Below are 24,686 nucleotides of genomic sequence, written 5' to 3' on the forward strand. Positions count from 1 at the left end.
ATCGGACAGATTTCAATGGTATTGGTTATCACCTCTACTAATTAGCATGATGTAAATTTCCATGCTTCCTCCTCAAATATAATACATTTTTCTTTAATTTGTTGATTTGTGTGTGTGTGTATGTGTGTGTGTGTGTGTGTTTAAGAGGGAAGCCTTATGCCAAAAATACCATTTTGACCAGAAATATAGTGGGTATTTTTTTAATCCAGCTGGAGTATTGGCTAGAAAGCTTTGTAATAACATTTTCTGCATAATTACATAAAGCCAGTTCAATTTTACAAGTGTAAGGAAAGGATCTAGGGGCTCTTAAGGGATAAAATCTGGAATCCTAAATCTGAATTAAAGAACTAAAATAGTACAGTATTAAATGGCATGAATACCATTGATCAAGATTAACCTTCTTAGAAAAAAACTAGAAAATGCCAGAATACAGCAATTTTTAGTGATGCTGCCTTTGAAAAGTCATGGTCCTATAAATTAATCAATAAATTCATAGGTTCACCAAACTAAATTTGATCTAGGCAGGTGGATTTCTATGAGTTCAAGGCCAGCCAGGGCTACATAATGAGACCCCTATCTCAGAAACCAAAACGATTGGGGCGGGGGGAGATGGGGAAAGGGGTCTGAATATGATGAATATACATTGTATGACCAGCATGGTGATGCACACCTTTAATCCCAGCACTCAAGAGGCAGAGGCAGATAAATCTCTGTGAGATCAAGGCTAGCCTGGTCTACACAGTGAGTTTCAGGCCAGCTGGGCTACAAGGAAACCCTGTCTCAAAAAGACAAAAAAAGCTAGTCGTGGTGGCACACATCTTTAATCCCAGCACTTGGGAGGCAGAGGCAGGCAGATCTCTGTGAGTTCAAGGCCAGCCTGGTCTACATAGCGAGTTCCAGGACAGCTGGGGCTACAGGGAGACCCTGTCTCAAAAAATACCAAAAAAAAAAAAAAGACAAAAAAACACTGTGTGGAATTCTCAAAGAAACAGTAAAAATATTTTTTAAAACAAAAACTATTGAAAAATACATTAAATAATTATATGTACAGTATAATTCCATTGTGTTTATCAAGAAAACACACATATATAAACACATAAGTAAAAGAAGGAAGGACATAAAAAATTAGACAGTGTTCTGTAATAGCGATTACCCAGTGTGGACTGTGGGGCTGAGATTGGTACAGTATGTATGTATTACTTTTTTAAATTTTTTTAGTACAATGTGTTGTCTCTTTCATGTAAAATCATAAAAAAGAAAAATATCCACTTGTCTCTAAGCTCCAGCCATGTTTCACATTCTAGTAACTAGGCAATTTTGGACATGATCCCTCTGCACCTCAGCTTTGTCATCTGTAAAACGGAGATAATGAAACACAAGCAGATACCGAGGAAATGAGACAGTGTGTATGAACACACTCCTAAGTCTCGATCCTAGCTTCTTACACTGTGGCTGGGGCCCAATACAGGGTCATGTAACTAACTATAGAGGTAGGAAAAGTTGGCCACAGCAAAAGGTTTCTGAACATATAATGACCAACATTTAGATCAGAACCCAAGCCTCATAAATCCAGGGTTTTTCTGGCAGCTCTGGCCCCTGTGTACTGCAACCTTGGTTCTGAACACACCCTATGCCCACTCTGAACTGTGCATATCACACCACACAGCTCCAATGACTGCTATCTGAAACACTGTGCTCAGTTTTCAGACTATTCTTTCTTATAAATTGTAGTGGTTTTACCTTGAATACAAACTTTTATGCTTTTGTAGTATGTTTTAAATTTTTTACTTTGTGTGTGTGTGTGTGTGTGTGTGTGTGTATGTGTGTGTTCACATGGACACATGCCTCTGCCATAGGAAACATGTGGAGGTCCGAGGATAACATGTAGGAGTTAGTTCTCTTCTTTCACCATGTGGATTCTGGGGACTGAATTTGGATCTTCAGACTTAGAGGCAAGCATCCTTACCCACTGAGCCACCCCACCAGCCCTGACATATGGTTTTAATTAAGGAAAACAAAGACCTAATATTTTCATGCTATCATTCACCATGCAGGCCTTACACTAGCAGATCTGGATTGTACTGTATAAGGATATTTGATTTTAAAAACTGCTATTCATCAGGGGTTGGAGAGCTGGCTCAGTGGTTAAGAGCATTGATTGTTCTTACAGAGGACCTGGGTTCAATTCCCAACACCCACATGGCAGCTAACAACTGTCCATAACTCCAGTTCCAGGGGATCTGACAGGCTCTTCTGACCTCCATGGGCATTTTATGACATGGGAGTACTTACATACATGCAGGCAATACACACATACACATAAAATAAAAAGAATAAAATATTTTTAAGACCCTGCTGTTCATCAACAAAGGAATGGAGAAAGAAAATGTGGTATTTATATATAGTGAATTATTTTCAGCCATGAAGAACTAAATTATGTTGTTTGCAGGAAAATAAATACCTCATGCTCCTGTAGCCATGCCTTCCCATCATGAAACTGTGATCCAAAATAAACCCTTCTTTCTTTAAGCTGCTTCTGTTAGGTGTTTTGTCAGAGCAACAGGAAAAGTAACTAATATAAATACCAAAAACATGCACTAGAAAAAAGACAAGACTCTTCAAAAGGTTCTGGGGAAATTGGATAACAGGTAGGAGAATGAAACTTGCCCCCTACCTCTCACTTGCACAAAAATCAATTAAAAATGGATTAAAAACCTGAATTTAAGATTTAAAACTCTGTAACTGCTAGGAGGAAACATTTCAAGATGCAGGCATAGACAAGGACTTTGTGAAAAGAACTCCAACAGCTCACAAAATAATAGCAACAACTGACAGGTGAGACTTCAGGAAATTTAAAAGGTTCTGCACAGCAAAGGAAATAATCAGGAGAAAGAAGAGACACTCCATGGGTGGGCGGGGTGGGGGAGCTTTGCCAGCTGTTTATCTGACAGGGGTTAGTAGCCAGAGGGAAAAAATGTAAAAACTAAAAAAATCAAATACCAACTTAATAAACAATTCAATCAATAAATAGGCAAATGAAATGAAGAGATGGTTCTCAAAAGATTAAGTACAAGTGGCCAATAAATATTGAAAAAAAGTTCAAAATCCTTAGCAATGGGGAAATGCAAATCAAAATTACATTGAGATTCCATCTGACCCCAATCAAAGTGATTAACATTAAGAAAAGAAATAGGAAACAGCACTGGTGAGGCCCAGAAAAGCGAGCCTTGTGCACTGCTTGTGGGAATGTCCATGAGACCAGCCATTGCAGACACCCTCATGAACGTTCCTCAGAAAACCAAAAATGAACTACCATGCGATCTTGCGGCACTATCCTGGAAAGGCTTCCAAAGGAATCAGTCAGCACTCCTCAAGAGACCCACACATCAAAGGTGCACATTGCCCTGTTCACAGCAGCCTAATTACAGACTAGGTCTACACATCAAATGTCTATCAAGACATGAATGGATACAGAAAATGCAGTATGTAGGCACAATGGAGTTTTATCCACCAAAAAGGACAACAAAATTATATTGTTTGCGAGGAAATGGATTGAAATGGAGATCACCACATTAAACAAATTAAAACAGACTCAAAAAGACAAATACCACACATTTTCTTTCATATGTGGGAATTAGGGTTTACAGATATAAAATATCAGCCTGGGGCTATAGCTCAAAGGTGGCAGGGTATATATTTCACATGTACAAGGGCCTGGGTTTAACCCCTTGTACCAACACACATGCCTACAATATACATATATACACACATGCACATATACACATGAGCATAGATATACACAAGCACGTGGATATATACACATATACATACATACATATATGCACACATATACGCACATGTGTGTATGTACAGAACTCTGTTTGGACATATATATGTATACATGTATGTGTATGACATGAAAGTAAAAGGGAAACTACTTGGATAAAGGAAAGAGGCCTGACAGGAGGGAGGAGATAAATAAGGATTAGGGGGGTTGAATATGGTCAAAGTATATGACACACTTAAAAATATCTTTAATTGGGGCTGGAGAGATGGCTCAACAGTTAAGAGCACTGACTGTTCTTGCAGACGACCTGGGTTAGAATCCCAGCACCCACATGGCAGCTAACAACTGTCTGTAACTCCAGTTCCAGGGAATCCAACAGCCTCTTCTGTCCTGTGCGGGCATTGCACAACACAGGTGCACTTACCTACATACAGGCAATACATGCATATACATAAAATAAAAATAATAAATAAAATATTTTAAATGTCTTTAATGAAATTCTTTACAATATACAATGAATATATGCTAATTTAAAAATAGTTTAAAGGAAAAATATCAAAAAGTGCATGGGAAAACAAATAAATTATAAAACTTTTCATTAAAAAAAATGAAAGAGGAGCTAGGGACATGGTTCAGCGGTTAAGAGCACCAGGTGCTCTTGCAGAGGACCTGGGTCTGATCCCCAGCACTCACATGGCAGCTGAAAGTCTGTAACTCCAGTTCCAGGGGATCCAACACCCTCTTTTGACCTCCATGGGCATTGCACAGCATGGGTACACTTACATAAATGCAGGCAATACACTCACACATAAAATAAAAATAATAATAAATAAGATTTTTAAATGAAAGACACTATTTTAATGATGTTAGGCTAAAAAACCATTTATTTACATGTGAGGGGCGTACGTGTACACACAGGTGCATGTATGTGTTTGCACGGATATATGTGAGTGTGCATGTGCACATGTGTGTGGAGGTTACAGGTCCACAGGTCATCAGGTATCTTCCTCAATCACTCTCCACCTTATTTTCTAAGACAGAATCTCACCGAACCTAGAGCTCACAGATTTGCCTAGACTGGTCAGTCTTGGGTCCCCCATCTAAGTCAGGTCATCCACTTTGGTGGCAAGTGCCTTTACCTGCTAAGTCATCGCACTGGTCTTAACTTTAAGAACTGCTGCCTATCTCCAGATACTATAAAGACAGCTCACCACAAATTAAAGCTACCTGCATCATGGGACTGGAGAGATGGCTCAGTGCTTAAAAGCACTTGTTGCTCTTGCAGAGTAACAGAGTTCAGTTCCCAGGACCCATGTTGTGAGACTGACAACTGCCTGTAACTACAGCTCTAGGGCATCTCACATCCTCATCTGACCTAATCATTCACATAATTAGAAAGAGATCTTTTATTTTTAAAAAGTACCTACAACAAACAACCATAGAAGATTAACATGCAGAATACATGGGTATAGGACTACAATGAACTATTTTTTCAACAGCTCAGAAAATAAAGGCCTGAGGAGCTGGAGAGATGACTCAGAGGTTAAGAGCACTGGCTGCTCTTGTAGAGGACCTGGGATCAATTCCCAGGATCCACAGAGTGGCTAACAATTGTCTAAAACTCCAGTTTCAGGGGATCCAATGCCCTCTTCTGACCTCCATGGGTACTGCAAGACACAAGTGCACCTACCTACATGCAGATAATACACTCATACGCACAAATTTAAAATAGTAAACAAAAATATTTTTTAAAAAAGAAAATAAAGGCCTGAATTAATGAAAATGGCATATTACATTTGGATGTCCACACACATCAGCCTGAAGCAGGTGGGCAAAGTGTTAACTGCTGAATGTAGGTAAGGAAAAGAGTTGATCACTACAATTTTCTTTTCTAGTGTTTAAAACATTCTATGATATAGGTTACAAAACTACAGTTCCTACAAAGCAAAAGATTTAAGGCAGACAAGCATTTTGAAAGAAACCAAAATAACCAGATACATAGAAAAAGTTGGTCATCCTCATTAATAATCATTAAAATTCAGCTATCTCCAGAGAAGTTTCCTTATGCAGGTGATTAACACAGAAACCCAAAGCTGGCTAATATGTAGAGTGCAACAGGCCACAGAGTGCTTGTTTCAGATTAGGACACCTTCTTCAAACCTCTGCCTCCCAAGACTCAGGGATCTTTGCAGAAGAGGAGGCAGAAAGATTTAAGAGCCAGAGGGGGTGGATGACCACAAGGAAACAGTCTTCCACAGCTGGTCAGTTATGCATAAGAACTCATGACAATGGTGACAGCATGTGCAAGTCCTATGCAAGCTCAAATAAGACAAAATCCCAGCACAGACATGGGGAGGTAGGTAAGAAATACCAACCCAATCTAAAGAACTTTTGGCACTAGATGGCTGCTGGGATGGGGGAGACAGTGTCTTACAGGGACGGAATTCTTGGTGGGCCTGGTGGATGGACACATGCTGAAGGACATTTGGAGATACAAATCAGACTCCATAGGCCTTATTTGATACATACTATATATGTGTAAGATGATGCTACTCTGTGTGTGTGTCCTGCCAAAGCACACATTTAATTGATTTTCAAAGATTTAACAAAATTTTTTCATAAATTACAATATAACTTGGACTTTACATACTTTATGAAAAATATATGACTTCCCATATGTAACTAACACAATAAAAAGTCAGTATGTTACTAAAATATAAAACTGTATCTTTGTGGAGAATGGCTCAGTGGTTAAAAGCACTTGCTGATCTTTCAGAGGACCAGAGTTCAGTTCCCAGCACCCACAAAGCAGCTCAGTACCACCAGGAACTCCAGTTCCAGGGGATCTGTTGCCTTCTTCTGGCCTCCACATGCACCTGCACTTACATGCACATACCCGTACACAGACACACATATGCATAATTAAAATAAAATTATTTCTCACCCAGCATGGTGGCGCACGCCTTTAATCCCAGCACTTGGGAGGCAGAGGCAGGTGGATCTTTGTGAGTTCAAGGCCAGCCTGGTCTACATAGTGAGTTCAGGACAGCTGGGGCTACAGGGAGACCCTGTCTCAAAAAGCCAAAAAAAAATTATTTCTCTATTTCTTTATTTTAAAATTATTAGTAATTATTTAATAATATACATGATATCAAACATTATTCTTCATATCATATGTACAATGAAAAACTTGCATGTAGGGACAAAAAGGCAAAGACAAAAAGCAATATTCCCCAACACTCTAGTTGACATACCTTAACTGCTTAGAGCCTGACCCAGCGACTTGTGATGCCATACACAAACAAAGCCTAACTCCTAATGGCTCCTGGTGTCTCACCCCAAATAGCCAGACTCACAGAGACCACGTGGATTAGATCTCCTCCCTCAAGACATTGGGCAGCCCACCTATCATCTATTCAGAGCCTACACCACACAAATACCAGGCGATGAGGCCAGGTAACTTGGCTTAACTGTTATGAAAGGACCCCACAGGGGGTAACAGAATCATCTATTCATTCTCTCTCTCTCTCTCTCTCTCTCTCTCTCTCTCTCTCTCTCCCCCTCGCCCTCTCCTTTCCCTCTCCCTCTTCCCTCTTCCCGCCCCATTTATTATCATTTTATTATCCATTCTGCTCTGGTAGATATTTTCACCCCTTGGGCTCATCATTCCTAACATGACAATGAGATGAGGGGCTGGAGAGATGGCTGAGAGGTTAAGCTCACTGGCTGATCTTGCAAAGGACCTGGGTTTGGTTCCCAGCACCCACATGGCAGCTAACAACAGTCTGCAACTCAAGTTCCAAGGGATCAATACCCTTTTCTTACCTTTGCAGGCACAGCACAACACAGGTGCACTTACGATACATGCAGGCAATACACTCATACATATCAAATAAAAATAATAAAATACTTTTTTAAATAGAAATAAAAATAAAAACTAGAGACAGAAAGTTCTGGGCCTTTTCTATGCACAAATAAAGGTGTCCTGGGAAGAGTCTTTGGTCCTGAGTTTCTACACTTGCTTCTTTGGCCCATGGTCCTTGACTTACTCCCCTCTGAGAGATGAGGCTGGTGTCAACAGAAACATCCCCTTCACCTGTGTTCCCCAGGTGTCCCAGTCTGAGGCCTTAAACAGCAAGCCAAGCACAGGTTTCTGACTGCAGCTGTGAAATCATCACAGTCCACAGTCACATACACCATCCTGACAGAGTACCTTCAGGCTAGGAAGTGCTCAGACTTCTGCACCACTAGGGAGTGTCTTGGTGGCCTTCTCCACTGCTGGAACTTTCTTCCATCACCATGTGACACAGGAAGAAAGACTTTTATCCTGACATATCTTTATCATTCCTTCAGGAATGTTTGTAGCCCATGGCTTTGCCTTGGGTGAAGCCATGTCAAACAGCATCAGGCAAACAGAGAACACTAGCCTCCCAGGCTGATAACTGCTCTGTGCGGTGAGGCTACATGGACTTGAGGTAGTGAAGTGACCAGCTGGGAGCTTCCCCATCAACCATAACATAAAAAGACACACGAAAACTCTCATCACATAGCAGACACTACTTACCACTACAGTCAGTAGGGGGGGTGGGGGTGGAGCTGTGTCAGCTCGGGGTGTCAGGCTGAAAGCCCAACCAGGGTCAGGCAGGCACGTTGTACACATTTGCTATCATCTTTGAAACAGGACACTTAGATGAGGGCCCAGCTCATTTCCACTCTCCTCCCTGTAAGTCACTTTGCTCCATGGCTTGTCGGGATTATTTAAATTCAGGAGCAATGCTGACGAGCACTTACACTGCTGTAGGCTACGCTGCTGCACAGAGCCTGAGGGTGATTGCAATTGCAGGATCCAGAGAGGACAACAAAGATGCCTTACCCCTTCCCGAAGGCACCTCATTATCACGGTGTATGCAGCCAAGGGAATGGCCCAGCATTCTCTGGGGTGCTGTTTTTTTTCTTCCTAAAATGAAGGGTAAGGGAGACAGTGAAGCTAGAGGCACAAAAGCTATTCACCTGTTTGAGAAAAGGCAAGATTCCAAACACATGATTCTGAAACTTCATGTTCTATTTAATTCAGCGCCTTAGACCGCTTGGCCACGCTACCCGGATTCATGTTCTATTTAAATCACCACTTGCTACCTGACTGGCAGGCCCGGACCAGGCCAGACCCATGGTCTTTCTTTGACATATACACACAAGGTATTTCTACCTCTTGTCTTATATACAGTGCTGCGGAGACCTCCACACAGCAGAAGCTCAGTGGAAAGAACCAAGAAGAGGGTGTGATCTGACTGATGGAGAAATCGTTCTGTGGATAACTGTGGGTGTCAACACTGGTGTCCCACCCAGCCAGCCCTGCGCTATCTGAAGAGTCTGACAGCACAGAATGCTCAACTGTTACTGGAGTGTCCAAGGCAAAGGCTAGGCTCCCACAGCCCCCCAAAAACTAGGCTGGGCAACTCGCCCCAACAGAGCAACTGAAGAGACAAGTAGTGTGGAAAGCAGAGGGAGGAGGTTTAATCAACGTGCTGGGAGGAAGAACCCAGCCTATGTGGCCCCTGCCCTCACTCTCTTCCTCTGTCATTTCCCAGCCACTCCCTAGCCTGCCATTCACCAACCTCTCCTGCCAAAACCCTGAAATGCCTTCTGTCTCTAGGTGTCCCTTGACTCCTGCCAAGAAGCCCAATCCTGCAGGAGACAGTCACTTGCTTTCTCCAGCCTGAACTCAGGCCACTGTGCTCCTAGGGAAAGTGATGCCACGGAGCACAGAGTCCACCAGTAACACATGAGCAATACCCTCGGGGACCTTCTACACCACTCCAAGCTCACTGCTTCTCTGAGCAACTATGTCTAAAATGACCATGTCTACTCCGTGACCCTCCTGCCCCTTCCTACACTTTCCTCTTAGAGAAGCCATGACAGGAACCACCGTGTGCGCTTCTCATCTGTCACACACTCTGACCAAGCCCCAATTTACCCGATGCCCAGTGTCCTCAGGACAGCACCCCCAACTCCTCCTACTAGGACTCAGAGTCCCTGTCCCAGCCTCCCTTCTTCACTCTGGCTCCCCACAGGATCTTCTACTTCCACATCAGTAGGCTCACTGCCTCCCATTTACAAAGCATGTCCTCTCTGGAGGATCAGAAGTTTGAGGTCACCCTCAGCAACACAGGAAGCTCCCAAGCAAGCCTGAGCTGCATGAGAACCTGTCCAGAGGTAGAAAGCAGGCCTTGTTCCCACGTCCCCTGCCACAGCCTTGCTCCCCACTGACTTCCTCAGTCTCTTTGCCTCTCATTCAATCCTCAGCCCACTCCTACCTGACTTGTGCTTCCACACTCCAAGGAAAACACATAAAATGGCCACAGTGGACTCACCAGTTATGTTTTGCTTGTGTGTGGGGGGGTAGTGTATGTGTGCATATTCACATGCGTATATGTGTGGTCTGAACGTATATGTTCACATACTCGTGTGTGCTCACATATGTGAATGTGTACGGTGTGTTCACATGTACAGTATATTTTCAGTTGTGTTCACATATGTGTATGTGTTGTGTATGTTCACGTGCATATATTCACATATGTGTAGGTGTGTGTTTTTGTGAGGAGAGGCCAGAGGTTGGCCTCAGCTGTCTTCCTTAATGACTCCCTACCTTATGGATTGAAGTAGGGATTCTTACTTGAACCCTGGACTGGCCAATTCGGCTAGTCTAGCTAAGCCAGCCGCCCCAAGGATCCCATGTCTCCCCATGCTAGGATTCTAGGTGGCCACCACACCCATCTGACATATCTGTGGATTCTAAGCTATGGCTCATTTCATTTTTTATTATAGATTTAAATTTATGTTTCTTTCAAGTGTCAAATCATATAAAATGTATATGTTTATAGGGGCACCATCCACAGAGCCCGAATGATTGGAAATGTTGATAGGATGCTTTACAACAACTGTGATCTCAGTCTTAAAGTGTGGCTCTTTCAGAAAGTTGTTTTAATTTAGATACTAAAAATATCGTGCTTTACATTGGAGCAACTTTAAGAAACAAAACTAAAAATAGAGAAAATGTCCTTTTTAATTTGAAGCCTATCAGTATCTATTTAAAACTCTCAAGAATATATGACCACCCATTATCTATCAATATTCATACAGTAATATTCCTAAAAACATTAGTGAAACATTAAGTGTTCCCTTGCAGAATTCAATAGCACTTCTACATCCAAAGTTTAGAAATGAGAAGTCAAATCCTGCCATCATAAATGTCCAAGGTTGCCGGGTGTAGTGCTGAACACCTTTAATCCCATCATTCAACTCAGGAGGCAGAGACAGGCAGATCTCTGTGAGATCCAGACCAGACTGATCTACATATTGAGTTCCAGGCCAGCTGGGACTACAGGGAGAGCCGGTCTCAAACAACAATAACAAACAAATTCCCAAGGTCACACTAAGAACCACATTCACACAAAGTGTTGTTTCATTTAAACTAATGTAGAGATCTTGCACTGGGAGAACCAAGTGTCTCCTGCCTGGAGAACTCAGAGATGGCAACAGCCTAGAGAGCAGTTGGAGACATCAGTCCCTTTATTTTCAAATGTGGTTGAGAATCTCCTATGCTACAGGAACATGAGCACTGCGAGGCAGGGAAGGAGACAGCCAGAGTGAGATGAAAAGAGGCACAAGGACTCAGGAGCTCTCTTTCCCAAAGGTAAAATTTATCCGAAGTCCTCAGGCGTGCTCTAAGGGGAAAAGTCAGATGGTTTTCATGGGCGATTAGTGTGTGTCAGGCAGGATATGTCAAAACCCATCATAGGGCAGAGTACAGCAGACAGTCTCACCTGGGTGGCTACAAGATAGATCAGCTCCCCGAGGGTTGGTAAAAGGCACTGCTTTAATTTGCTGTTCCTGAAGTTCTCCCTAATTAATTCCGTTAACAGAGTAATTGCCTAAAAAGAGAAAAAAAGAAGTGTTTTATTTCAGGTGTGCCTCTCCATGCTTTAACCTGTATGCTCACATGCAGACACCGCAAAATCGATCTTCCATTTTTAAGAAGTAGTTTTCAAATTATTTTCAAAGAATGGACTTTATCCTAGAAGAAAAACATAGTCACTGTCCAAAATGAATATACAAAAATATATCCAATGGAGTTGAGCATGGTGGTGCACACCTTTAATCGCAGCACTTGAAAGGCAGAGGCAATTAGATTTCTGTGAGATCAAGGCCAGCCTGGTCTACATAGCTAGTTCCAGGCCAGCTGGAGCTACAAGACCTGTCTCCAAAAAAGACCAAAAAAGAGGCTGGAAAGATGGCTTAGCCATTAAGAAGGACCTAGGTTTGGTTCCCAGCACCCACATGGCGGCTAACAGCCATCTGTAAATCTAGTTCCAGGGGATCTGATCCCTCTTCTGACTTCTGCAGGGATTGCATGACATGGGTATACTTGCATACATACAGCCAATACATTCATACACACAAAATCATAAAATAAAAATAAGAAAGAAAATATTAACCCCCTGCCCCCCACACACACATACATCCACAGGAATCCACATATATATATATACACCCTCTTCAGGTTACTCTCTGGTCAGAAAGGACTATTACTGTGTCACCACACCCTGTCTTTACAGAAACAGAGGCTCCAGCTCCTCCTCAAGATACCCAACTAACAGACTGCAGAGATGATGCTCTTCCAGAGGACCCAAGTTAGTTCCCAGAACCCATGTCAGGCAGCTCACAACAGTCTTTACTTCCAGATCCATGGGCTCCAACACCCTCTTCAGCCATGGGCACTGCACTCATGTGACACACACTCATACAAACATACACATATACACAAAAATAATAATACTGTAATTTTTTTATGCGTACAAGTGTGCTGCCTGCATGTATGTGAGAGCACCCATGTCATGCAATGCTGCAGCGGAGGACAGAAGCATTGCATGGCTTTGGATTCTCCTGGAACTGGAGTTAAGGATGGTTCATAGCCACCATGTGCATTCTGGGAATCGAACTCAGGTCCTCTGCAAGAGTAGTCAGTGCTCTCAACCACTGAGCCATCTCTCCAGCCCCAATACTATAATTTTTTAAAGATTTCCAGCTGACAAGGACAAGCAGAATCTGAAAAGATTTTACTACCCCATGTCCCCAGTGTGTTTCAGTGTAACAGCGTGGACTATTCTTTCAGTCAACTTTTACATGATTCCCTCAGGAGTGGGAGTATTACAGTGAAGTTCAAAATACAGCAGCCCATCTAAGGCATCGTGCTGAGAAAATCAGCTGCATTCGAATTCATACACCAGAACACAGTTGATCAGGTGAATGAGGATGGACTGGTTACAGGGTGACACATCTAGAATGTTCTCATACTGAGGAGAGATGCATGTAAAGCAGTGGGAGGCATCAACCTGAGGTGGTGTGACTCCAAGTGTGGTCTCAGATAAGAGCACTCCTTCACAGTGGAAGACATCAATTTGAAAATTCAAAAGGGAGAAGTCACATTTTATAGAGGATTAACACTTGTCAGCCAGGACACGTCAGATATAGTCAACAGCAGTCGATCACAACAGTCAGACATGGGTGGCCATTGCAAAACTCTCTGAGCTATTTATCACTACAACATCCCAGCACACAACAAGTGACCTCATTCTGTAATTAGTGCAGATGAGACACAGACACACATGAGGTGGCTGTGTGACAGACATGCACTGTGGGAACACATGAACAAGGCACCTTTAAACAGCTATATCAAATACTCAACATGCAGTCTGTGCCTTTATTATTGTTGTGTGTGTATGTGTATGAATATAGGCATGTGCATGACACGGCACATGTGTAGAGGCCGGAGGACTACACTGGGAGTCAGTTCTGTCTTTCCACAGTGAATTCCAGGGATCAAACTCAGGGCATCAAGCACTTTGACCCACTGAGCCATCTCACCAGCCCCTGTGTATATTTAAAGTTTGCATTGGGAATATGTGTGACTGAGAAATCATCACTATAATCAAAATGGCTACAGTCCCCAGTGTTTCATCAAAGGTTGCTTTATTACCCCCAGATGATGTTTACTTTTTCCCACTAGTGTGTATTCTCTACAGTGTGTTATGTAGTCTTTTTTTGGCCTCTTGCATTCAACATAATGCATTCCAGATTTTCCCATATTTTTGCATGTATCAAGAGCTGATTCTTTTATACCCATAGTAATATTCCATTGTGTGGCTGTGCCACATTTGTAATCCATACATGAAGTGTTTGTTGAAAAGATGAGAATCACGTGTCAGCCCTGCAGCAACTCACTCCTCAATCTTCCTGTTCCTTAATCTTTATTGATCAAGTACCACACTCAATTATCTGAAACTGCCAGTGTTGAGAAATATGTTATCTGCAGAAGAACAAATTGTTCACTAACACATTAGCCTAGAAGATGGCAAATATTCTAAAGAGAAAGGAAGGGATGAAAGAAAGAAGCTCAGGATATCCAGAAAAAGGCCAGGAAACATCAGAAAAAACAGGTGAGGTACAGAGATCTTCCTTCTATTAAGTTTCCTAAATTACATTTCATGGATGAAACAAAAATTTAAAAATTACACCCAAATTACAACTTGGATGTAATATATTTAAAGAATATATTTTAGAAAATTGTATAAAAGTGTTATGTTAAGGGCCTGGTATAGTGGTGCACGCACTTAATCCCAGCACTTAGGAGGCAGAGGCAGGTCTCTGCGAGACCAAGGCCAGCCTGGTCTATGTAATGAGTTCCAGGTTAGCTCAGATTATTGGGAGCCTTGCCTCAAAAAAGAAAGTTATGTTGGTATATAAAACTTAAGAACAACTATTAATACAAAATTTATACAAACAAAAACATTCAATGACACCATAGGAAAAAGCAATGGAATTGTAACAAATGTTGAGAAATCTTTAGGATTCAGCAAAAAGAAAACACAAATGAAAAAAGATCAAACAGAAAACAAAAAACGAAGGTCAAGAATAAGATTAAATAGTTTAATAATTACATTAAATGTAAATGCTACAAATATAGAAATTAAAAGATAGAGATGGGTAGAGTAGAATAATAACAAACTATGACCCAAACTATAAGCTGTCTACAAGAAACCACATAATAGTTTAGTGATACTGGTAGATTCATAGTGAAAGATGAAAAAAGACCTATCAGCAGCAGAAATAAACAGAAAGCATCAATAGATATATTAATAGTAGTAGATTCAGAACAAAAACAACATGTCAGAGACCGAGAGAAATTAAACATAATAGCAAAAAAAAATTTCACCAAATACATATACATATATAGACACACATATATACGTATATGCATATATACATATACACACATTTATACATATGCATATATACATATATCTCACTACAATCCTAAATGTGGTTCATCAGATAAGAGGGCTGCAAACCATGTAAAGCAAAAAACAACAGAATTTACAACAGAAACAGACAAGTCCCCAATTAAAGTTGTGGACATCAACACCTATTTCTCAAGCATAGAAAGACAAACTAGCCAGGCCTTCAGGGTGAGTCTATATAAGGTAAGCACGTGGGAGGTGGAGGCAAGAGGATCAGGTGTTCAAGGTTATCCTTGGCTAGAAAGTAAGTTGGCAGTCGGCCTGGGCCATGTGAGGCCCTGTGTCAAAAACACAAAAAAAAGTAAAATAAAAACAAAAACACCCACACAGAGACATTCACAGAAACTATGTCAATTTTCTACATTAGAAATTGGTGATTATTTGCAAATTCCATGACTGCCTATTGTTTATTTCGTGGAATCTACACACATACACACACGCACACACACACACAAACTTCCAGAACTAGTAAGTTCAGCAAGGGCACAGAAAACATTATCAGCATTTTTTAAAAGTTATTCCTATGTATTAGCAATAAACATATGAAAACTGAAATATAAAATACAATGCTATTATAACAATCACTAAAAAGGATATAAATATATAAATCTAATAAAGCATTATAGGATTATATGTGAAACTACACAATGCTACTTAAAGGAAAAAAAAAAAAAAGAAGCTCTAGCTAAATGGAAAGATCTACTATGTTCATAGGACGAAAAGGGACTCCAGAAACAACGCCTCCCATACAGCAGCCACCTGACTTGACAAGGCTGCAAAGGCCGTGCAGTATTATAAAGTCAACCTTTTCAATAAATGGCCCTGGAAAATCCAATAAGCCATTAAGTGAAAACACAAAGTGTAACTTGGCCTCCGTTTAATGCTCTATACAAACAGTCAACTCCAAATGGACCATGGGCTTAAATACAAACCATACAAATATAAAACTTCAGAAAAATATGAAAGTTTTCAAGCTCCAAAGCTAAGTAAAAGGCTGATCTGACAACAAGGGCTCACAACAAGTGGCACTGCACCAAAGAGGACAGACAGCTGTCAGATGAGCATGCAGAAAGCTGACCAGCATCACTAGAAATCAGGGAAATGAAGTCCATGTGGTGGTTTGAATGAGGAATGTCCCCCAAAGGCTCCCAGTGTTTGACCGCTTTGGCGCCAGGTGGTGGCACATTTTGGGAGGTTTTAGGAGGTGCTGCCTTGCTGGAGGAAGCACATCACCGGGGATGAGAGTTCATAGCCATGTCCCATTTCCAGTGTCTCTCTCTGCTTCCTGTGCCTGCTTGAAGATGTGAGTGCTCAGCTTTCTGCTCTGGCTGCCTCCCACTATGATGGACTCTAACCCGTTTGGAACTGTAACCCAATAAACTCTTCTGTTACCTTGGTCATGGCCTTTTGTCACAGCAACAGAAAAGTGACTGATACAGTCCAAAAGAAGCCACTGCCACATACCTCTCAGAATGGCACAAAATAAAGCAGAGGGAACTCTAAAAGCTGCCCGGGATGGAGAAGCTGGATCACTCATCTCTGGCTGAAGGGATGGGAGAAGTCATTCTGGCCGAAAGACAAAAGTAACATAAAGAACCTCATACAGTGGCGCACACTTGTAACCACAGCTCTCAGGAGGCAGACACAGGGCTATCATGAGCTGAAGGTCAGCTGCACCGTATATTAGGCGCTGGGTGTGGTTCCCAGCTGCAAGGATGGATAAAACGAAATACTGACAAGAAATGTTAAAACTCAGCACCTGTTCTCCTGAGCATGAATCCTTAAAGGAAGGCTTATGTGCACATGAAAACCTTTAAATGGATGTTTCTAACCATTTTATTTGCAATGATTACATTGGAAATGACCCGGATGCCTGCCAGTGGGCTAGTATGCACACTGTCACACAATCATAACATGGAAGCTGCTTCAGAAGACAAAAAAAAAAAAATCAACCACTGATACAACCACACATACGAATCTGCGGAAAACTATGCTGCACACAAAAAGTCAACCCCCAAATGTTGCAAACTCCATGAGGTATTCTCAAAATGACAGATGGGGGGAAGAGCTTGGTGATTGTGGGATATGAGGGCACATGTCGGGGGGGGCCGCTGGACATGGTCCTAAGGACCTGGGGGATCCTTGTGCTTGTCCTTAGTGGTCTTCAGGTCCATGTACCAAGGCATTACCACAGGGAGATGCAGATAAAGTATGCCAATATCTCTGCAGAAGTAAAAAGGTTTAATTTTCAAAAAGTCAGCCTCATCCTACATTCAAATTCCAGGTCTGGTTTTCTGTTCCCAAAGCTAGTTGCTAGGATTTACAACATTTCTCCATTTTATAATCCACTAGTGTTTTGTGTTGGTGAGAGTCACTGGGAGTTTAAAACGCTTTAATGCTTCGGACCCTCAAAGCAATAAAACTGTCTGGAACACCTGCAGAGTGATAGAAATTGCTTGGGAGCTCAGAGTCTTGTAAGCAGATACATGTCACCTTGTTTATCCTGGCAACACCTCTGTGACTTCACATCTCCCTTGCAAAGCAAGCTAACTTGCATAACATTCAACAGGACCCAACAGAAAACGATAGTGCTGGCTTACTGGTTTCTCAGTTATCTTTAAAGTTTAAAGAAATATTAATATTAAATAAGTAAAAACATAAGAAAAATTGACAAAACACATAAATGGAAAATAACCAGGAAAAAATGTTTTTGGTGACCTCGGTACAATCAAGTTTGAACACCAACACAAAACGGCATGGAAAGGATAAATAGGGTGAGTTCTTCTAACACATGTTCTCACACTGTCTGAGAATCTTCCTGGCCTTCGGTCCTAGTTGGAATGGTCAACTTGATACAGCCTAGAGTCACTGAGAAGGGAGTCTCAATAAAGAGATTGTACAGATAGATTGGCCTCTGGGCATGTCTGTGGGGGCTTGTCTTTACAGTTAATTGATATAGAGGGCCCAACCCATGTGGACTACACCATTCCCTGGGCAGGTAGTCCTGAGCTGTATAAGAACTCTAGCTGAGAGCTGGAGAGATGGTTCAGCAGTTAAGAGCACTGACTGCTCTTGCAGAGGACCTAGGTTCCATTCCCAGCATCCACATGACAGCTAACAACCATCTGTAACTCCAGTTCCAAGGGATCCAATGCCCACTTCTGACCTCCACAGGCACTGCATAACATGGATGCACTTACACACACGCATACACATACACTAAAAAACAAAACAACAACAACAAAAAAATGCTAGCTGAGCCTGGGAGTGAGCCAGGAAGCAGCATTCCTCCATGGTTTCTGCTTCAAGTTCCTGCTTGAGTTCCTGCCCTGACTTCCCTTAGTGATAGACTATGACCTGGAAGTAGAAGTCAAATAAGCCCTTTCCTCCCTTAAGTTGCTTTTGGTCCAAGTGTTTCATCACAGCAACATGAAGGAAACCAGGACACTTTCTAACATTTAAATTTAAAGATAGCAAAAATTAGAGTAGATATTTGGGTATTGTACTACTACTGTGTGAATTTTTTGAGAATCCTAAGTAAAAGAAAGCAAGGTATTTGTCTCATTTCCAACATCAACATCCTTAAAGGAGTAGCTGTGCCATCGCCTACTGACCTAATGGAAACTATTATGCAACCCTGGGCATGACTGGTTGGCTGAACACTTCAAGTGTTCATAATAATTTAAGATTGAAATCAAAATCGTCTTCTAATAGATATGATGAGCAAAGCCTGGTCCTCTGGCTGTACCTGAGGTCAGCCGACTGGCATCCTAAGCTCAAGCATGCATACATCACTCTCATCTGCCCCAGACTGAGTCTCTCAAGTAAAAGGCCAAATGACAGGTGGGTGATGTTAGGAAGATAGTGAAGGCTTGGGAGTGCTGCAGCTATAAATCTGATACTGCTCAGAAACAACGTGCTACTCCTCACATTCCAACCACAGCTGTTAAATGTCAATGTTAACACGTATGTGGTCAGCAACTAAATCAAAACTGCATTCAGGGGCTGGAGAGATGGCTCAGAGGTTAGGAGTACTTACTACTCTTGCAGAAGACTCAAACTCAGTTCCTAGCATCCACACTGAACAGCTTGCAACCTTGTAACTCCAGTTCCAGGAGATCCAATGCCCTCTTCTAGCCTCTGTGGGCACTATAGTCACATGCTCATGCCCAGAAACAGACACGCACATATACCCTTTTTAAAAATAAAACCTAGGGGCTGGAGAGATGGCTCAGCGGTGAATACTGACTTGCTCTTGCAGAGGACCCGGGTTCAATTCCCAGCACCCACATGGTGGCTATGAACCATCTTTAACTCCAGTTCCAGGGGACGCTGAAGTCCTCTTCTGACCTCTGCGGCATTGCACGACACATGTGCACTCACATACATGCAGGCAATACACTCGTACAAATAAAAATAAATATTTCTTAAATTTTTAAAAAATAAAACCTTAAAAATAATGCTTTCAACTCCAAAGTCAGAAAGGATGGGGTGTTCCCAGCTGTGGTCAGCGTATTCCTGGCTGAGGGAACTATTTTAAGCCCTATTCCACACATCCCAGTGGGAGACAGAGGCAGGAATTATTCCAGCAACATCATCTTCAAAATCATACGCTGTCCAGTTATACTCCCCAAACCCTGCAATAAGAGATGTTCCGTAGCTCAGGTGAAGAGGGGATTCCAGCTGACCCCACTGTGTCTGGGCCTTCTCTACAGAGCAGCACTTCCAGTGTCCTGCACAGAGCTGGCATGTAAAAAGGGGTTGCTGAATGCCTCCTCATTTTCACCCCTTTCCATCCATCATCTATTTTATTTATATTAAATTTTAGGTTCATGTCATCTTGTGTCTTTGTGTGAACTCTTAAATTCCTTTGGATCTTTTATATCTGATTTAGTCTTAGCAAGGAAAAAACTCACTCAATAGACCTGAAACTTCAGACCATCATTTCTTCAAGGGTTTGGTCAAGAAAGAAGACAAACACCCTGGACAGAGAAGGGGGATGGTAGTGGTGCGGGAACAGGGAAGTAACACCACCAGAGGAGAACCGAATTCTGCTCGACATTTTATAACTGGAAATGTCCTTGGCAGGCTGTGTATAAGAAGCAGTTTTGGTGTTATCTGGACAGCAAAGTTGCTCATGCTCTGGAACTCTCCACATGCTAACTGAGCAAGTGCACTGAAATTCACATCTGTCGTTGACCTCTAACTACTAAAACTAAATAAGGAAGCAGAGGTGAGAAATGCTGTCTCATCACTTGCATACTGAGTTCCGGGTGCAAACAGACAACCCAATTGGTGAAGTCCATCCATCAAGAACAATAAACTGACAGGAGATGTAAATACAGAGGCAGATTGCTCACACGGTCTTTCATATATGTTTGCAAGCTCAAACACACTAAGGACATGAACCATCAGCCTGTTAAGTCAACAAATGCCAACTGCAAGAGAAATCTACCATTCTTTTGGTCACCAGTCACTCAGCCTGTCTGCCTCCTTTTCGGATAAAACCCTTTCCTTTGTGGCATCGGCCATAGTCTTTAGGATGTCAAACAGGTTTTGGTCCTTGGAAATACAAAGCTGGAAAGCGTCCCTGGCTCCTCTCAGAAGCATCCTTCCTCTTTCCTCCCACAGTCCAGAGTCAAGAGCAGGATCACACTCCAAGCTTGGGCTCTGTCTTAAGAATTAGACCAGCAATCACCCCACCAAGATTCCAAGGCAGTCCTAGCCTCCAGAGCCTCTGGAGCTGCTGTATTCCAGTGGCTTCAAACCTTCTCTTGGAGTTCTGATAAATACCCTTCATGGACCACTGAGTTGGCTCAGTGGATAAAAGCACTTGTAGAGCAAACCTGAGGACCTGATGCTCAATCCCAAGATCCCAGGATGGAAGGAGAAAACCGACTCTTGAAAGTTGTCCTCCAACCCCCACACATGTACACACATACACACACACAACTAATAAAAAAAACACTTCACACTGCTTGTATAATCACCCACATGTCATAGATCTGATGTAGGGTTGCAAAGCAGCATCATTCTAAAAGCAGAGCATTAAAAGATCACTGAATCTCACGTCAAGAAAGGGCAACACCATAGAGTTTTATGGGCAGCTGTGGTGGCCAGGGGCTTAGGACAGAGGAAGTTAACAAGCGAAACTCAGGGAGGTGCTTAGGCAGTAAAATCTCTACATGATTTCACACAGTGGATGCAGGTTGTCTAATGCTTGTCTAAAGCCAAACAGTGAAAGTTCCAGCCTGTGTTGTGCAGCTGTGACGGAATACCATAGAGTGAATGATTCACAGAGACTTACTTCATACAGTTCTAGAGCATGGGAAGTTCAAAGTCACAGGGGTTTCAATTGCTGAGGGCTCCGTGCCGCATCATCCCATGATGAAAAACAGGAGATCAAAGACTAGTGAGAGAGAAGGGGGCACCAAGCACACCCACACTAGCATTCTCACATTAGCAAAAGCACCATTCATCCCCTCCCACTAGTTCCACCTCCCCACCGATGTACTGGGGATTAAGTTTCTGCTTGAGGGGAGAGGGACACATTCAAACCACAGCAATGTAAACAATAAGAGTGAATCATCCTGTATGTAAAGTGTGAGTGCTAGGTGACAATGTCAAAGCAGAGTCACTTAGCTAGTGACACACAGTCCACTCTGGTGCAGGATGTTGAGGGAAGTGTGGCTGTGCATCGAGTGGGGATAGGAGGGCAGAGGACAGCTCTGTACATTTCATTTTACCATGAACCTAAAACTGCTCAAAAAAAGTATTCTTTTTTTTTTCTTTTTGGTCTTTTTGAGACAGGGTCTCCCTGTAGCCCCAGCTGTCCTGGAACTCACTATGTAGACCAGGCTGGCCTTGAACTCACAGAGATCCGCCTGCCTCTGCCTACGAGTGCTGGGATTAAAGGCGCCCAGCTAAAAGTATTCTTTTTTAAAGAATGCATCCTGGGCTGGAGCTATGGCTCACTGATTAAGAGCACTGGCCGCTCTTGCAGAGGACTTGAGTTCAGTTCCCAGCACCCACATGGTGGCTAACAACCACCTGTAACTCCAGTTCCAGGGAACCCAATGCCCTCTTTTGGTCTCTGCAGGTACTGAACTCATGTAGTACACATACATGCATGCAGGCAAAACACTATTATTCACAAAATAAATATTTTTTTAAAAAAAAGAAAGAAAGAGCTGGGCGTGGTAGCACATGCCTTTAATCCCAGCACTTTGGAGGCAGAGGCAAGTTCGAGGTCAGCCTGGTCCACATAGTTCCAGGACAGCTGAGGCTACAGGGAGACCCTGTCTCAAAAAGACCAAAGGAATAAAAGAAAGAAAGAAAGCCCTGCATACTAGGCCAGTAAGAGGGCCAAACAGGTAAAAATGCCTGCCACCAAGCCTGATAACCTAAGTTTGATTCCCAGGTCCCACATGGTAGAAAGAGAAAACTAACTCTCCCAAGTTGTCCTCTGACCTCAAATATGTGTCATGCCACACATGCTCATGCACATACAAGTAAGAATGTAATGCTGGGATCCAGCAGCTGCTCAGGCCACAGTACCCACAGCAGCCCCTCCCTTCTCAGAGATTCACACAGGGACCCACTAAGACATCCTCTATAGGTCTCTAGCTAACAGATTTAAGGGTGCCAGGGTGTCTCATGTGGGGAAGGGAGTTTATATCAAAGGAGGTTTGGGGGCACACATCCTGCTCCCCACCCTCTCCCTGCCTCCTACCTGGGAACCAGAGAGCCTGGCTGTAGGCTTGTACTATGAAACCTCCCCCATCCTCAGGAAGGTATGAGACCCCACTTCTGTCTATGGACCCTGATTTCCTCTCCTCAGAGCCCCCACCATGCAGTCTGTATGTATGAGATATCTGTCTCTGGTGCTGGGGCCTGAACTCTCTTCAGAGCCCCCAGCATACTGCTGTCTACCTGTCTGTGTGTACATGGCATTAATAACACATAATAAATTTCTTCCAACAATCCATCTCAGAGTCCCCTTAAACCTATATCTATGACATTTTTACATAACACAATAAGATAAATAAATATAATAAAGAAATTTTTTAACTGTATAGTGGAGAGATGGCTCAGCGGTTAAGAACACTGGTTGTTCTTTCAGAAGACCTGGGTTTAAATCCCAGCACCCACATGGCAGCTAACAACAGTCCATAACCCCAGTTCCAGGAGACCCAGCATCCTCTTCTGTCCTCCGCGGACATTGCATGATGCAGGTGCACTTACCTACATGTAGGCAATACACTCATACATATAAAATAAAAATAATAAATATAATATTTTTTTAAAAACTGCATAGTGATAATCCTGTGTGTTAAGATTCCTTTGTCTGCTTCTGGTGGATGGCAGGCAAGATGCACTAAATATTTTCCTACTGAAATTTTTTTTAATGTTAAAGTTGATAGAGTTATAATTGACAAAAAAAAAAAACTAAGAAACTTCAAAGACCAAAGTGAGATAGAAAAAAAAAAAACAGAGAATAAGAAACTAGGAGTACAGGCACGTTCTTGGAAAACTCAGGAACATGCGGCAACTCTTGGTGACCTTGAAATGACCTTTAGAAAAGGAAGACGCAAACCCCAGTTCCTGCCTACAATGTGCTACCAAACAGAGAACTCACATAAAGACAGGACCCCAAGATGCATGAAAAGGACTGTGCCAGCCTGCAGGAAAGGACATCAAGAAACCCTTGGTATTTAATAGAGCAGTGGGAAATTTTCCCCGGAGTATCAAATCAGGCCTCAGCACAAATGCACACCCCACACTCACAATACCTCTCTTGCTACATCAGGGACTGACTGAGCCACCCAGTAGTCCAGGCTGGCCAGCTGAGCATGGTTTCCAGCACCTGAGGTCAGAGTGCTTGGATCCTGAAAACTCTATCTGCCAGGTGCTTCTTTCATTTTAATGCACATATCAGAATCACTGAAAATTCACAAAACTGTAGACAGCCAGGCCCCACCCTGGGAGTGTCTCATCGGGTGCATCTTACAGCATGAGTATAAAAGATGCCGCAGCCACTGGGTGATGTCAGGGCTGGGCATCATTGCAGCAGGGCTCAGTGGGCCAGCACAGTGGCATCGCCCCCCTGAAGAATGCTGGGATAACACCAGAGTACAGCCTGACTGTCACCCTCCCAAACACCCTGCAGAAGTGGTCCTGGAGACATACCCTAGTTGCAGGGAGTTGGGCACCAGCATGCTTGAAGAGCTCTGAGGAGGGCAGCCTGTATGGGCCAGAGATGACAGTGGGACACACGGACAGTGAACTTCATGGCAGCCTCTGCCAGGTTCCCTGCTGCACCTGCCCAGAAGGACCCTGACCATCTTGATCTCACAGTGGGAGACACAGTGAACTTCGTGGCTACCTGGTTGTCAGGGCTCTTGCTGTGCCTGTGCACAGGACCCTGACCATCCTGATTATGCACAGGACATCAAACTTTCTCATCATGTTGGTAACATTCCACTAACTGGACTCAGCAAATAGAACCCTGTATCATGTGCCAGAGGGTAAGAAACAGACTC

General features: G+C 42.7%; 1 protein-coding gene across 1 annotated transcript in view; it reads right to left on the minus strand.

Annotated features, from left to right (window-relative positions):
• The window catches only part of Ulk4 (unc-51 like kinase 4), a 480,002-nt gene that overhangs the window by 383,635 nt on the left and 71,681 nt on the right, over nt 1-24,686 (minus strand). Inside the window, exons 18-19 of the mRNA XM_008849437.3 lie at nt 11,611-11,718; nt 8,661-8,744 (exon numbers count right to left, since the gene is read on the minus strand). Coding sequence (XP_008847659.1) covers nt 8,661-8,744; nt 11,611-11,718 — 192 coding nt within the window. The remainder of the gene's footprint in view (nt 1-8,660; nt 8,745-11,610; nt 11,719-24,686) is intronic.

The sequence above is a fragment of the Nannospalax galili genome, unplaced genomic scaffold (genome assembly GCF_000622305.1).
Source record: "Nannospalax galili isolate Female #2095 unplaced genomic scaffold, S.galili_v1.0 scaffold443, whole genome shotgun sequence".
NCBI classification, from domain to species: domain Eukaryota; kingdom Metazoa; phylum Chordata; class Mammalia; order Rodentia; family Spalacidae; genus Nannospalax; species Nannospalax galili.